We start from the raw sequence: 15200 nt of genomic DNA on the forward strand, positions 1-15200 counted from the left end.
CGCATGCGGATTGTGAAGTACCCCCTGCATTGCCACATGTGTCCTCTTTCTTTCTCTCTTTTGCCATCATGCCGGCGGTAAGGAACCACTCAGATATTTCCACATTTTTCGATGTTTAAATTGATTATCTTCTCGAAGTCGTTTGTAAAATAAGAGATTAACCTTTTACCCTCGCTTTAAATACGATTTCATGTTAATAAAGCCCCTAAAAGTACAATTTTTGTTGTGTTATAGCACGTACAATCCTTCGATTAGTGGAATTTCACCAAACTAAATTTTAAGTGGTGCTGTTTCGTGCATGAAGGACGTTGTCTGCTGTTACGAGATCTTGTATTGACGTTAAATGAGCTAAAAAGAAAACTGCCTTAGGCTGAATAGTTTTAACCCTATAGTGTTGGGTTTTGATCACCAGACTTATCTTTTCGTCACCATTTTACTAACAGCTTTTTTTTAGTAGTGGGTGAATTCATATTTTTGTAAGTAGAATAGTATTGAAACTTGAAATTCTTGTTGAAACTTCTCCAACAAAAGATAGTACTTGATGGAATGAGATGTGTTTTCTCTATGGATAAAAAGTTAACCTCACGAATACTGGCTTACAGATGTTCAAATGGCTTGCCTAAATCTCTGCATTCATGTCGACACACGTCAATGATTATCCAGCATCCTCCTTGACTTGATCTTGACTGTTATACACACTCTGGCTTCACTTACTCATTGTCTTTGTATCTGTTTATAGAAAAAGAAACAACAGAAGAAGAAGACACAGTTGAAATACACTGTGGATTGCACTCATCCAGTTGAAGATGGCATTATGGATGTTGCCAACTTTGTAAGTAATAACATGGCTTATTACTTTAACAGTTTTACACTCAGAACTTTACTCAATGTATTCAAGTGTTTAGCAAAAAGAAGTTGATATTTTTGATGGAGTTAATTTTAGGTTCTCTTCAGATTGAGAGAATGATGCTGCATGAGACAAATTGCAGTATCTGGCACCCAATGCTTGCATATAGCCTTCAGTGTTTTTAAACAACCAAAGCTTGGCCTCTTTTGATATATGATTATTAAGGACGGTGCCTTCTATTGTTACTGCGCATACGTTCTGCGCATCGCGAGATACTTGGGTTTCCTATAGGTGATGCCTACTAATACAGGAATATTTTTGCGCGGTTTTAAAACTATACAGAGAATGGAGAACTTACCAAATGTCGTTGGCATCTCAAAAGAAAATTGGGGGTAACCATGCATTTTTCAGAGAAAATCAAGCTTCAATTTAGGAGAAAATCCCATACATTGCTTTATATTTTGGCACTTTTTAGAGATATTGCTGCTTAATTATCGCTGAAAAATGCGTGGTTACCCCCAATTTTCTTTTTGGATTCCAATAGGCCTTGCTAAGATCTGCTTTTCCCGCATAGTCACAAGCCGCACAAAAATACTTCGGTATTAGTAGGCACCGTCCTTAAAAGGTGTGTTTTCCTGCCAAGAACAGTACATTGCCATCTTGCAATTCATGCTTGAAGGGCACGGCAGCCATTCTGAACCTGATCTTCTGCGCAAGTAGCTAAAGGTACTCTCTAGGGTCCCCTAAAAATCTTTCAAATATATATGCAGCAGGTTGATTCTGATTGGTTGATCTTTCCTGAAGTGTAATTACAACAAAGCCTTTTTAGGGGAGGTAGGAGCAGAATGCAAACATGCACCAAACCGTGGCTGGTTTAAACAAAAATTTTTTAAAGATCCACTATAATCAGTGTATACCATGCTTAGGGCCACCTTCCCTAAGTACCAAAATGTTTTCCTTTTCACAGGAACAATTTCTCCATGAGAGAATTAAGGTCAGCGGCAAGACCAACAACTTTGGCAATGAGCTGTCCATTGATAGACAAAAGAACAAGGTCACTGTTGTTTCAGATATCCCGTTCTCTAAAAGGTGAGGCTGCAATAGTGAAAATCCAAGGGTGCAATTTTGGGGGGTGTTTACCTGAGCATTCTCATACCATTACAAGAATTATTTTCAGTACTGCAGGAGATAAAAATCTTGGTATACCTTCTTGGCAGTTTGAATTTCATTCTTGAATTATAGGTTAAAACAAGGAGAATACACTGTATGAACCAAACTGCTGTGAAACATTGGTGTACTGATTTAATTTTTATACACAAATGTAAATGGCTATCTGGTACAGCTACAAGAAAGGATAAAGTGGAACCTTTATTTAACCCATTAAGCACCAGCCGTTTCCAGAGGTTTTCCAAAATTCAGCAAAATTGGCAAAGTGGTTATTTCCTAACCCATGTGCAGTAAAAATACATAACTTACAGGGCAAAAAAAACAACACCCCTTTGGTCTAAGATAGTTAAAATTACTAATTATGGAATAAAATACACTAGTTGCCAATTAAAAATTTTTCAAAAAACAAACTTGAAGGTAAAAATTTCCGAAATTTCGATGTAATTTGATCCGCGCGTCACATGGGCGAAATTGGATCCGTCTCGAGAGCATGTGTTTGTTTACGCAAGATTACACAGTTGTCACGTTTTCTCAATGAAAATAGAAAGAAAAACACACAGAAAGCTTTCCTAAATGAAAAATTTATTCAGAAAAGTCTTTGTTTACGCCTTAGAAAGAAACGCGTATAATTATAAATGCGAGACGAGCGACGCGCAAGCGATTTGAAGGAACAACAAGTCCAATTCGAAGCGAATTTATCGACCCGTGCGGGGCACGTTTCTCAATAATTTCGCAAAAACTGTTCAGAATACAAAGAATCGGTCAATTAGAATAGTATTTCAGTACAAATTCACAATCAAACCTGTATTTTTTTGGCTGTTGAATTCCCAGAAGTAGTCTAAAATTTCGCAGAAAGTCCGTGGCCTGAATAATGATTTGAGCTGTCCGCTCGCTCGTCGCCTGGATAAAACAACAATTCGTACTCGAAGCGCAATTTCTTCCCCGTTATTTCTCGGATTTTCGCTGTCGAAACTGTTGAGTATTCCTTAGCAGTTCTTCTTTCGATTTACCATTTCGAAAAGGTGTGTTTTCCTTCGGAAAACGCGAAAATCGTCGACTAAAAATTTAGCCGCGCGGCCCACGAGGCAACAAAAATTGAAATCGGACACCAATTCCTAAAGATAAAAAGCTCTTTTGTCTGGGCCCCCCTAAGACCTAAAAATATATGCGCAGTAAGTGGATTCTGATTGGTCAGTCCTTTCTGAAGACAATGAGAACAATAGGGGACAAAAAATTCCCTTCTAGGGGAGGTAGGCTCAAATCGTGGAGTGCGCGCAGATGAGGCCAAAATCACGGCCGGTTTTGGCCGGCACGGTGCGTTATGGGTTAACGAAGTGCCAGGGGACTAGGGAAATACTTACTGGTTTGTTGTATCAAGATCCTTTTCCATATAATTATATGTACATTTTTAAAGGCTGGCCTGGAGAATATCGTTTGTTATACTGAGGACTTTGTTATACAGGGGTTTGTTAAATCAAGGTTCTGCTTTACCTAGGACCGATATAACTCGTCTTGCCACTCTTTAAGCAGTGGTGTAGTTATTGATACCAAAGAACTGCTATGGTTTTACACTAAAATAGGTTAGCATCCTGTCATAGTGGTGGTTGTAATGATGATGATGATATCATTCTAGTCACATAATGCCTAAGTTCAGTTTGACAAGACACTTAATGCTGTAGGTAACCAGTTGATTGGAAAAGACTCCTTAGACCCTAACTGTTATTTGTTTCATTACAGGTACCTGAAGTATCTGACCAAGAAGTATCTTAAGAAGAACAACTTACGTGACTGGCTGCGAGTGGTATCCTCGGCGCAAACCACTTATGAGCTGCGGTACTTCCAGATTAATAATGAAGATGAAGATGAGGAGGGAGAAGATGAATCTTAAGCAGGTTCAAATTTGTAACTCTGCATGAATGTCTCAAATAAACAAACCTAATGGTTGTGTAATGTATTGTTGTGGTTTAATCGGAAATTGCAGTGAAGGGGGTAATCCCTTTAATCACAAGATTTCCTCAGGTGCCACAGGCATTTGCTTTTATTTGCTCTGCTTGCCCAGCAACCACTCCACAAAGGCACACCGGGTGATCACAAGAGTGCATCACATCAAAATTTAAAAAAGAGTAGACTTAAAAATTGCCTAGTGGTTTGGCAACAGTTACAACAGAAGTTGTGCTTAAATCTTTTGAACATAATAAAACTTTCACTTGATGATCAACATGTGGGTGGGAAAAGACTGGTAGTATTAGCAGGGTTTCATTGGAATATTGGTGTAGTAAGCAACAAATAATCATTTGGTTAATTTGTGTGACTTTTTAGACCCAGTTTGACCCATCAGTGTTGAATGGTGAAAGATTTTATCTTCCCTTCATTTGCGTCCCTGGACAAGGTGAAATGTAGACTCAGACATTGTGTTGTGAAAGTCAAAAACAGACAAATTCTGATAGTGTTTTGGTCTTGTGAGAAAGTTGTAATTGACTTACACTGGTAATCACAGGCCCAGGCTATGAGTTGTATACACACTTAAAATCACATTGGTGCATATTCTGTGGTTTATATACTTCATCGAACTGATGTCTTGCACAAAAACACAGCCAAAGCTAAAGGCTAGGAGCTTAAGGCCAGTCTTGTGTAATAATCTCTCCCTCATGTAAGACACATGGTAGGGTCCATGGATAAAGCCCGCGTGTCTAGCATGAAACATTGTACATGAGTCATGACTTGCCATAAGGCCTACATTGCATTTTTTTAGCCTACTTGCTATCCATAGATTATGGTGTGGCACAAAAATGTGATACACATACATGTACCGACACACTGGTTTGTGCTGCTTTGCCATGGTACAAAGCAAAAAAAAAATACTGCAGCCTGATTATTTGCAAGTCCTAGAAAGCACTCAACAATTGACAAAACCAAAATTTCATTTGAATACATGTATTTTAATACAGTCATAAAACAAACAAGCTGGTAAATTTTTCCATATTTTACACTGTCTTGCAATGTAAGTAACTGGCTGATGAAACCTTACGCTTTCCTTGATCTCTACAACTGTACAATAATGCACCTATCAATATTTAGCCAAATTGAGGGACAGATTGTGGCCGGGATTGTCAATTCTGAAATTGAATAATGCCAATTAAACTTTCATTTAAATCAATAAAACTGACTCACCTCTGGTGTATTGTGCATTTTGGGGGTTCACCATTTTGAGTAGGTTTTGAAACAACTTTTAAGGGAAAACAGTGGTTTCAAAAAATTACCCAAATTGGTGAAATAACCCCCATAATACACCAGAGGTGAGTCAGTTTTAGTCATTTCATTGAGTGAAAGTTAAATTACCATTATTTAGTGTTTGAAATTGAAAATATAATTTTATTCCCCATACAATGTCTTAGGAGGCCCTTGGGTTTTTCATTGTTGTACTGTTTCATTCTCGACTCCAGAGCTCAGCACTGGGGTCGAGAATGGTACCGTTTGTGAAAATAATGATGAAAGATTACAAAAAAATTGCATCAGACCATGTGGACTAACCATAAACAGCTTTGTAACTCAGTTGTTCGGCAATACCTTATTGGAAGTTCTGACGTCATTGTAATTACCATGGCAACAGGTCCGTTCTACAAAAAGAAGCTCTAACTTTCCGTTTTCGCAAAATACCTAAAAAAACTAAGTCGGTGACCTACCGTTTTTATTGCTTTGTTTGAAAGCAACCTAAATTCTCTAACTCCTTTGGAAATGTATGACAACAAGATATCTAGTAGATCTAGGCATGTAGGCATTTTTCCACCTACATAGATTTCTACTAGATAAATTGCTCCCAAACATTCCTATTTCGAGTGACATACTGAATATGTCATGCATGCAAAAAATCAAGATAGGACACCGCGCAAAGTTTCGAGTTAAAAACAAATGTTTCCTGCAGCTTTTATTTCCAGTTCGTGCGATTTTATGCTGCATTTTCACTTCCGGTGTTCTGTGTGTGCGACGTTTGATAGACGTTTTGATTCATTCAGCTGACGCATACACCTAAGTTATGGTGTGGGTGGCTTATGCGCGCAAACGAGGCTAGAAACCCTTTCTAGCCTCCTTAAGTGTTCAAATAATCAACAGTCTGCTGAAACCCAATACCTTGTGCACTCAAAGGTCATTATTGCACTAGTTATTACTGCCCTTATTACCTTCTCGCTCTCCAGTGACCTGAACTTGGGCGCCCTGTGCCCATTTGTATAATCATCTCAGAATCTTTGAAAAGGGGTTATGTATCATCGCTAAACCCGTGTTTGAGCAACTGCATGCACCATTATATTAGCTGGAGAAAATCTAAAGGATGCCAAGGCTAATTTTTCACAATGAAATGGGCCTCTTCAATTCTCTTACACATCAGAAAAGATACTCGCCCATTCTCCGATCATATGAAGGTAAATACAATTTGGTACCCAGAGTCTTCAGGCTGTTTTTGACCAGCAATTTGTTGCCTGGAGAGACACTGGGATAATGGAATTTTTTACCTGCAATATTTATGCGGTAAAACAATGCAAGTTAAAGGCAGAGCCGTTACAGGGAAGTCGATCAAAAAATGTAAATTTCTTTTGATTTCCCCCACAATCTCGTTGCCAGGCTCTTTGGCCAGCGGTTGGTCACCAGGAGAGACTCTGGGGAATTAAAAAACTTTAAATTTTTTGATTGCCACCTCGTAATGGTTTGCACTGTTTTGTTACAGAAATCCTGCGGTAATACAATTCCAGTTTCCCAAGAGTCTCTCCTGGCGACCAACTACTGGCCAAAAAGCCTGACGACTGTGGTCTTTCGGGTTTTAGAATGTGCTCCCCAACCCCGATGAATAACTCTTCAGTCAAAAAAATTATCCCCATTCCAGGCATGAAGCTTGAAAAAAGAAGAAACGTATCTTGAAAATGAAACATGTTTAGAGCTTTCCACTTTTTCAAAAGTAACAAGTTCAATTCATATCACTTTTTTTTTTTAAAGTATCGAACTTTCCGAATGCCGTGATATAAGCTGCTTCTCTTATGGAATCTTTCAAGCTGCTCGTAGTTTTGCAGCATTAGGAATGTTCATGAGTTCTCTCTCTCAGTTCACCTTGCACTCACTGTTGAGTTTCCTGGGTTCGTCATCCGAGAGTCCAGGCAAAGATATCACTTCTGACTGAGTATCGCCTGAATTGCCGCGGTCTTGTGATCCAGGCTGATCGTCATTGTTTCCACAAAGTTCTACATTTTCCACATAGTGTTCTTGGGTGAAATGAAACGGTCTCCCAGTCTTACACGATACTGTTACTTTCCCTTGACCGACCATTACTATTGGTTGAGTAATTTCAACACTTTTCTCCAGATCATACTCGCCCTGTTTTAGTAAGACAACTTGGTTCACTCCTTCAAGCTGTTCTTTAATGCTTTGAAGAACACTGCACAGCTCATCTGAATGCTCAACAGTGTGAACTGTAACACCCCCATAGCGCTCGGAAACACCAGAAATTTCCCGACCGCAGCTCAGGTGTTTGATAACTGCGATGACAGCCAAAGCCTGTTGTTTCCTGTTAAGTTCTGCCAAGCTCCTTGCCTTCATGCAGTATCCAGTCAGCCATGAAGAATCTGCTGTGATGGCAGCCTCGGAATCTTTCAAGGCGAGTTCCAATAAAGACTGCCGCTCAGAGGGAATGTCTTTCTTTTTCTCGGCAGATTTCAAGTATGTTGTAGCTCTCGCTGTGAGAAGATGCGCATCGTTTGGACACCTGGCTAGTGCTTTACTGTAGAGTGACAAGGCCAAATCCAACTGACCACGATTGAGGCATTCTTTAGCTTGGGCTTTGAGGTCTTTGGTAGACTCCATGGTGGGAAATAACGTAATATTCTCGATGTAGACTGTTTTATCCATCTGCAGAGGAACACCTTCAGTGCAGATTATTTGAACGTTACCAACACCGACCAACACTGCATTTGCTGGAACTTTCAAGGCTTTAGGTAGCTCATATCTCCCCTCTTTTAGTAAGATCACGACATTATTGTCCATTGTCTCGGTGGCGTTGAGAAGTTCTTCCATTGAATTAACGACGTTTGCACCGTAGCTTCCAAAGTGCTCCACAACTGCAGGTATTTGCTTGCACTGTGATGGAAACAGATGACCGGCCAGTGCAGCTGCTGCTAGCGATGGACCTCGTTCTCCAAGATCAGCAAGACAAACAGCTTTCCAGTAGTATCCTTTTACCCAGGAGGGATCTGCAGTTATCGCATTCTGTGAGTCTTCAAGAGCACATTTGAGCAGTTTTTGTTGTTCTTCCACGTGGCTTTGTTCATGTTGCTCTGAAAGTTTCACATATGCTGCAGCTCTGTTTGTAAGTAACTTGCCATCGTTCGGTGACGCTGTCAATGCCTTATTATAGGCATATAATGCACTGGAATAGTCGCCTGACTTGAAATAACTGTTTCCCACGTCTTTAAACTTTCTGGCGTTATACACACTGTAATCACAGCGTGGGCTTTGGTAGATTGTGTCGGATACTCCTTCCTGACATTTTGCAATTAGTTCATAGAATCCTAAGACTTTCTTAACATCAGTTCCAAGGAGTGTGTGCAGAGTCGCTAAGTAGCTGTATGCCGCTACCATTCCTGGGTGGATGTCGCCATAGAACTTCTTTTGAATGGCCAGCAACATCTCGCCAATCCTCCTGTAAAAGTGCAATTTGGCTGTTGGAATTCTCTCTCCTCCTTTGAAAACAACCTGGAAACATTTCAGTACACCACTCAAAACAAAGCACGCTGGTTTATCACTACCGTCATCGACAATGGAAGCGCAGTTATCCATATAACCATGCTTGACACAGCTGTACAAATTGGGCCATCTTTCTTTCAGAATATCTAACAGAGTATTTTCCGAGCCTCTGGGATCAAAGTTACTTAATACCGACAGGGCACTCTCCATTCCCTTTATATACCAATCGGTTGTGCGGGGAATGTTCTTGCATATTTTCAGCATTTCCTCGGCGTACTGTTTTGCTTCTTGAAGCTTGTCCTCGTTGGCAAATAACATGGTAATATGCTGAAGAAGACGTAGGAGCTCTGGGTGATCCCAGGGATATATTTTCCTAGCAATGGTGAGTGCTTTATTGTAACGCTTCAATGTAGTTTCAAAATTACAGGCTGATACGTAGTTTTCTGCGTTTCCAATGTTCATCTGAAGGTCTACATACGTAGCTTCACTCAAAGGTAAGTCCTCTAGCTTCAACAACGCTCTGTAGTATTTTTCCCATTGTCCTTCTGACGCGTAAAATGACGCCCTGAACCGTAGAACCTGATACTTAACATCGGCAGCTATAACAGCGCCAGCTTCCTCAAACTCAGCCAACTTCTGCACCGTGTTTTCGGATAATTGCTTTGCTTCTTTGTAATCTTCCTGCGTAGAGCAATTTCGTTTGCTTTTACTGGTGCAAACCATTTTGGAAAGAATTTCGTTGGGATTAGCATCACCATGAACAATGAAATAGACTTTTAAACCAAAGTCTGAAAATTCTTTACTTAACCGCAAAAGAGAAATGTTATTTCGAATTAAACAGTAAACAAAACTGAACAACTCTGAGGTGTTCTCATTGAAGAGATCGTGGCTGTAAGTCTCTCTCGATAAGTTCATTTCTTCTTCCATGTGACTCTTTAATTTGCGTAAACTAAGCAACAGAGCAAAAATTAAATTTGCGTCTTCGTTTGTCATTTCTGACAAGGTACCAGGAATAGAACACTTTGCTGATTTCTCTGATTTGGAAATTTTCTTGAACGCAAAATGAAGAACTCGAGTAGCTGCCACCAATGCCTCTATCCTCTCCGATGATGGTAGACTGTCTCTGACCACTTCTTGAACGAGTTTATGAACACCAAATGCTTTAGTTTGGTGGTGCACTGAGAAGAGGGAGTAGCTGGACATCACTTTAAGTATGGTAGCAATGTCAATCTTAGACAGTACACAGTCCCTCAGTTCCTCTTGATCTAATTCTGGTAATCCTGGATTAATGACTTCAATAGGAATATTCTCAGATTCCAAAAAGGCTGAAATACGCATCATTGTGGCGGCAGCTGGTGATTCTTTTTTTACAAATTCAAAATTCATCTCCCAAGTTGTGTGAACTGATAATCGATGCTGGGCCTCTACACTAAGTGGTGTGGCAGGTTGTTGTTTTAAGAGGCGTATCTTTACAGCTTGGAACTCTTGAAGGTAATCTTTGAAGCTGAGTGGAATAGGGCTCACAGATATGTAAGCTGCTGCTTGTTCTAGTGCTAGTGGCAAGGCACCCAATTCTTTTGCAAGAAGAATTGCCTCGGGGTCAAGGGATTCTCCATCAAAACCGGTTTTTCGCATTAAGAACAGTGCGCCTTCCTCTTCACTAAAGCATTGCAACTCCAAACAGTCACCACTTGATATCTTCAAAACTGATCTTGTATCTTTCGCGTTTTTCCTAGTTGTGAGAAGTATGTGGCCATGCTTGGATGCGTTGCCATTTCTTTGCCAAGCTCCCCTACATATCTTTTTAATGCCTGTGGGACAATCTGAGTCTTGTAGGTCGTCTGCATTGTCTACTACAAGAAGCCATGGATGTTTCTTCTTGGACAACCAGGCGAGGTATTTATTCAAGGTATCATCGATCTTCTCGGTTGTTGAGGCGGGGATGTTTACAAGAGAAAGTGTCTCTACAACTGATTTTTGAATATTTTCATCGCTTTCCCCATTGATCCAGAGCACGCCACCTGGAAAGTGATTTTTGCAGGTCCAAGCGAATTCTACAGCTAGGGAGGTCTTGCCACAACCCCCAAGGCCACATACCGTTTTCGTACAAAGGGACGTCCCACCACTGTTCACGACTAGGTTGCTTTCTAGCCATTCCAGAGCTAACTTGCGGCCGGTGAATTCCGGTAACCTGCGAGGTGCTGTGCACAATATGTCTCCATCATCGACACCCGTTTGTGAGGCGTTCCCTTTCATTGTTTCCACTTCTTCCTTGACATCCATGACATCCCTTTGTAGACCACAAATCGTGTTTCTGTTACAAGCAACTTCGTTAGCTACTTCCTTTACGTCACATTTCACTTCCTCTACTTCGTGTTTCGTGCTTCCGAGGTTTGCCTCCAAGTTGGCCATTTGCGATTTTGCCACATTTAGTTCCGTAACCGTGTTCTGGATACCATTTCTAAGCGGTTCCACTTCGTCACTGATAAGATCAAGTGCCTCTCTTAAATCACCTCTTTCATTCAATTCACAATTAAAATCTTCAACAGCACGCAGTACTGTGGATATGTAACGGGACAGATTTGCTTCAGCTTCAATTAACCTCATCTCTATCTTGTTGATCCCGTCTCTGTTTACATTACTTTGCTGCTTAACCTCAGATATGTCCCTCGCTGCTGCTCTATCTACCTCAGTTACTTTCGTAAGCAACCTACCAATGTCTTCTGTGTTCGTGTCACTTTGCTCTTTCATTTCCGATAAATCTTTCTTGACGGTCCTGTTTACTTTCGTGGTTTCTACATCCAACTGACCAACTTTATCCTGAACATCGGCTAAGTCATCTTGGCATTTTGCCAGGTCTGCGACAAGTGACTTGCGAAGCAGATGAAGCGCTTCAACTTCAGAATCTCTTACGTTCACCAGACCTTGGTTAAACAATTCTTGTAACTCTTTGGACGCGTCTTGGGCCGCTTTGTCAGTATTGAACACTGGATCACTGAGCAGGCTATTAAGATGACCAAATATGGTTAGGACATCGGCATCTTGAAGTTCTTGCTTTGGAGAATGCGCCCAGTGGTTCCTGCACTCATCTCGCGCCAAACTCAAAACTTTTCCACTCACCGGAGGTTTGACGAAAGGGCACCATTCCAGCAAGTTCAAAAGGCCACCAATGTCTGTGGTGTTGGCGTCCACGACGTCTGTTTTTCGACTCCCGAGGGTTGGCATAAAGACTTTTGCTACCTCCCAAGCACCAGTTGGAGAACCCCATTGCTTTCTATTGCTATTTCCCCAGCAAATCTTTGGTCGCTTTGACGTGTGATGACGTGTCAGCTCCAATTCCCATGTGAGGCAACTGGGACACTTCGGAGCTCGAGGTGCGCACGTGCATGGTGATAGCGTTGAAAGAGGTGGGCTGGACATGAGAGACTGGTACCACGTTTTCATCTCTGTTTGGATTTTTGTTGTTATTCCATTTTTGGTTATGTTCAGTGCACATCCAACCATTACCCAGTTTTTGTGTTCTTTCTTATGAAGATCAGCAACCCAACCTCCAGTCGCCATTCTCAAAATTGATCTCCTTAGCAAAGGCTAAAAATCTAGAACGCCGATCATTTAAAATTAATACTAATCTGATAAGCAATACTTTATGATATTGTGGTGGAGTGTCTCTCTTATAGAAGCCGTATCAGTATGTTTGAACCTAAATGGTACCTAAAAGGTCCTTTTGCTATTCAATGTCTTAAAAATGATGAAAGAATTAAAACGAGACCTTAAGTTAATTCAAGATTCAGTGTTTGTAGTTGGTCTAACTGTTTTTGACAGCCTTGTTCTCTGTCGTCCTGGGAGCGCGGTAGAACGGAAGAAAAAACTATACCAGAGAACGTGGCGAGGAAGCCTCAGGGCTTATGGATTGAGGTTTTCTCGTTGTCTCATTGTATCCTGCGATAGACTATTTGACAGTTTCTGACGCCATCTTGATTGGGAACAATATAGCAAATGTGTGGGATTTTGGCTGACTTTGAACCTCCGTAACTCCGCTTAAATAGGTCTGATTTGTTCTGCTAATACATCATTTAAAAGGGACTTGTCCCAATATTATTTTAGCTGGGTATGAAGAGCAGATTGAAGTGATAATGCACCAGTCAATGTAAATCCCCGCCCCCCCCAACCCGGGCAAAGGCGGGGACTTGGACTAATAGGCTGGAGAAAGTAAGTAAATGTTCCCGCCCCCGGGGCAATATTTTCATGCAAATGCCCTCGATTGTCCCCGCCTACCAGGGAAAGTTTACGTTTAAAAAAGTCATATGGAGTGTTCTCGCTGCAACCATGTTGCACGAGTAAAACATGAAAAAAATACATTTGCACAAAACTTAAACTTTTTTCCCAAAGGAAAATCATTGCGTTGTTTTATACTCCTTCATGATGGCCACAGCAAAAACACTCAAAAGATAGTCAACTTGGTCACAACAATAAACAGACTTTTATTTGATATCTCTCATGCAGCGTTTGGTCACAAAAATAAACAGACTTCTATTTGATATCTCTCATGCAGCGTTTGGTCACAAAAATAAACAGACTTTCATTTGATATCTCTCATGCAGCATTTCATTGTCTCTTCCAGGGAACTTCGCCACCTATGACAAAAGATTAAAATTTATATTAACACTGTGAAAAGCAGCTCTGTTAATGTACATGGTCACTGTGTTTGTTTCCATATTCGCCACTTCTATTGAGACTGGATTGAATTTGCAAGACAAAACAAAAATTGACCTTAAAATTGGGTAGTGTTTTCCCACCCTCCCCTTTCCCCGTTAGCAGTGCCTGCACGTCTACCTAAAGATACTGAAAAAGCATGAGAACGGCAGATCACATGGGAACCAGACTCATACATATTTATAAAAAGCCCACATCGAAGGCCGGAAATACCGAAAGGATTTACATAAAAACAATCGTGTTACTTTCGTAAGTAATATTTTTGGCAATTAAGAGAAGGATGGCAAGCACGAAATAAGGATAAAACAAGATTTCGAATGTCAACAGATTACTCACGTTTCTTTCCGCCATTTTGTAGTCTTCTAGGTCGGTCCCAGTCTCTTACGAGAGACTCCACTCCTCCTGCAAAAAATATTCCCCGGTCCGGATACCGAAGAAGCAAATCTCATCCAAAACCCCGTGTACCGGGGCACTGTTGATTGTCAAACGTTAACTTTGTCCCCGCTAAAGTCCCCGCATTGCCCGGGTTGGGGGGGCCGGGGATTTACATTGACTGGTGCATAACGACCGTAGACAAAATTTTAAAACTTTTGTCGGCACTCTCTCTAATCACAGATATGTAAATTACGTGGCACGATATTGCAAGCGTGGCAACGTCTATAATGGTCTCATTTTTGATCCGATGATATCATTGAGATATGTAAAGATAACTTTAAGTTTTGCAAGCAAGATGCACTAATGACCACGGCCCTAAGCCTCTGAAATCACTTGATCAGCGGTCGGGTTGAGTCTTGGGAACGAAGCTCGCGCCGATCGCGAGCCTAAAACTAATAAAGCGCCCCAGGGTTTAGTATCTGTTGGCTAGCTGGTAGAACAAAGAATAAGGTTTGAGAACGTTCTGCAGAAAATTAGGACTAGGACATACTCTGAAGCAACAAAATACTTCTAATTCTCATTAGTTAAAGGAAACGGCACTTGATAGTCGTATGTTCACCAATCCTATTTGGAGATCGTTATCTCTTTTGAGCTTTATGCTTCACTGAAACGTGCCACTATTAAAATTATCTGAATATTGTTGTGTTCATATAGCATGACGTCTGAGCTTACCTTGTTAAATGAAGAGATATTTCTTTACAGAATGAAACATGGAAACAACTGACGTCAGAACAGCTTTGCATGTGAAATGTGGACCTGAGCGTTTGAAAGAGGTATTAGCAGAGCGGTGAAAAGCAATGATCCCTCGTATAAATATTTAAAATACTTCATCTCACCATGACTGACAATGCAAATATGTCGGGCTCCAGTAAACAAAAGTGAAGTCGGCAAACATTTACAGCTCTGTTCCTTTTTTAAACCCTTTTTTCTTTACCCAAGGAAATACCTTTCTAGATAACTTTTAAATCTTGACGCGTGGTGTAATTAACGTGTATATCTTGCTTATTGTCATGTAAGTTATCTCTTGCAAACATCAGTATGCTGCATATTATAATGCATTGATCAGTTCCATACAACATTTACTTTCAGTGACAGAAACCACCGACGGAAAATTTGTTAGCGTTACTTCCATCATTTCAACTCGTATAAATGATTCACGAAGAACTACTTACATGTAAAGATCCACAGAGCCAATGCTGAGAGATTTTAACGAGCTCCCACTTGGACGGAATAGAAAGCGGAAAATGAAATTGCTGAGGTGTGCATCTTTTGCCTTCACCTGAAAGTTAGTGTTCAGTTCCCAATCCTGAAT

General features: G+C 40.7%; 3 protein-coding genes across 3 annotated transcripts in view; 2 read left to right on the forward strand and 1 right to left on the reverse strand.

Moving 5' to 3' along the window:
* Positions 1-15200, forward strand: part of LOC146484509 (uncharacterized) — a 278821-nt gene that overhangs the window by 33768 nt on the left and 229853 nt on the right. The window lies entirely within an intron of this gene.
* LOC146484513 (large ribosomal subunit protein eL22-like) lies at positions 16-3964 on the forward strand. Its single transcript, XM_085104587.1, has 4 exons — positions 16-77; positions 740-832; positions 1815-1936; positions 3752-3964. Exons 1-4 carry the CDS (start codon positions 69-71, stop codon positions 3900-3902), a joined length of 375 nt encoding a protein of 124 aa, XP_084960713.1. The 5' UTR covers positions 16-68; the 3' UTR covers positions 3903-3964.
* On the reverse strand, positions 5925-15167 carry LOC146484514 (uncharacterized). The gene is made up of 3 exons (XM_085104583.1): positions 15061-15167; positions 14561-14644; positions 5925-12336 (listed from the first exon to the last, which is right to left on the reverse strand). The coding sequence occupies exon 3, from the start codon at positions 12299-12301 to the stop codon at positions 7103-7105; it is 5199 nt and encodes a 1732-aa protein (XP_084960709.1). The 5' UTR covers positions 12302-12336; positions 14561-14644; positions 15061-15167; the 3' UTR covers positions 5925-7102.

This window comes from Pavona decussata, unplaced genomic scaffold (genome assembly GCF_977016875.1).
Source record: "Pavona decussata unplaced genomic scaffold, jaPavDecu1.1 SCAFFOLD_32, whole genome shotgun sequence".
Lineage (NCBI taxonomy): Eukaryota > Metazoa > Cnidaria > Anthozoa > Scleractinia > Agariciidae > Pavona > Pavona decussata.

Bases quoted from the DNA above. Each gene is read 5' to 3' on its own strand.
- LOC146484513 (XM_085104587.1), top strand. The intron at 833-1,814 runs GTAAGTAATAAC...TCCTTTTCACAG, and splicing joins TTATGGATGTTGCCAACTTT to GAACAATTTCTCCATGAGAG. The intron at 1,937-3,751 runs GTGAGGCTGCAA...GTTTCATTACAG, and splicing joins GATATCCCGTTCTCTAAAAG to GTACCTGAAGTATCTGACCA.
- LOC146484514 (XM_085104583.1), bottom strand. From the start codon at position 12,301: ATGGCGACTGGAGGTTGGGTTGCTGATCTTCATAAGAAAGAACACAAA.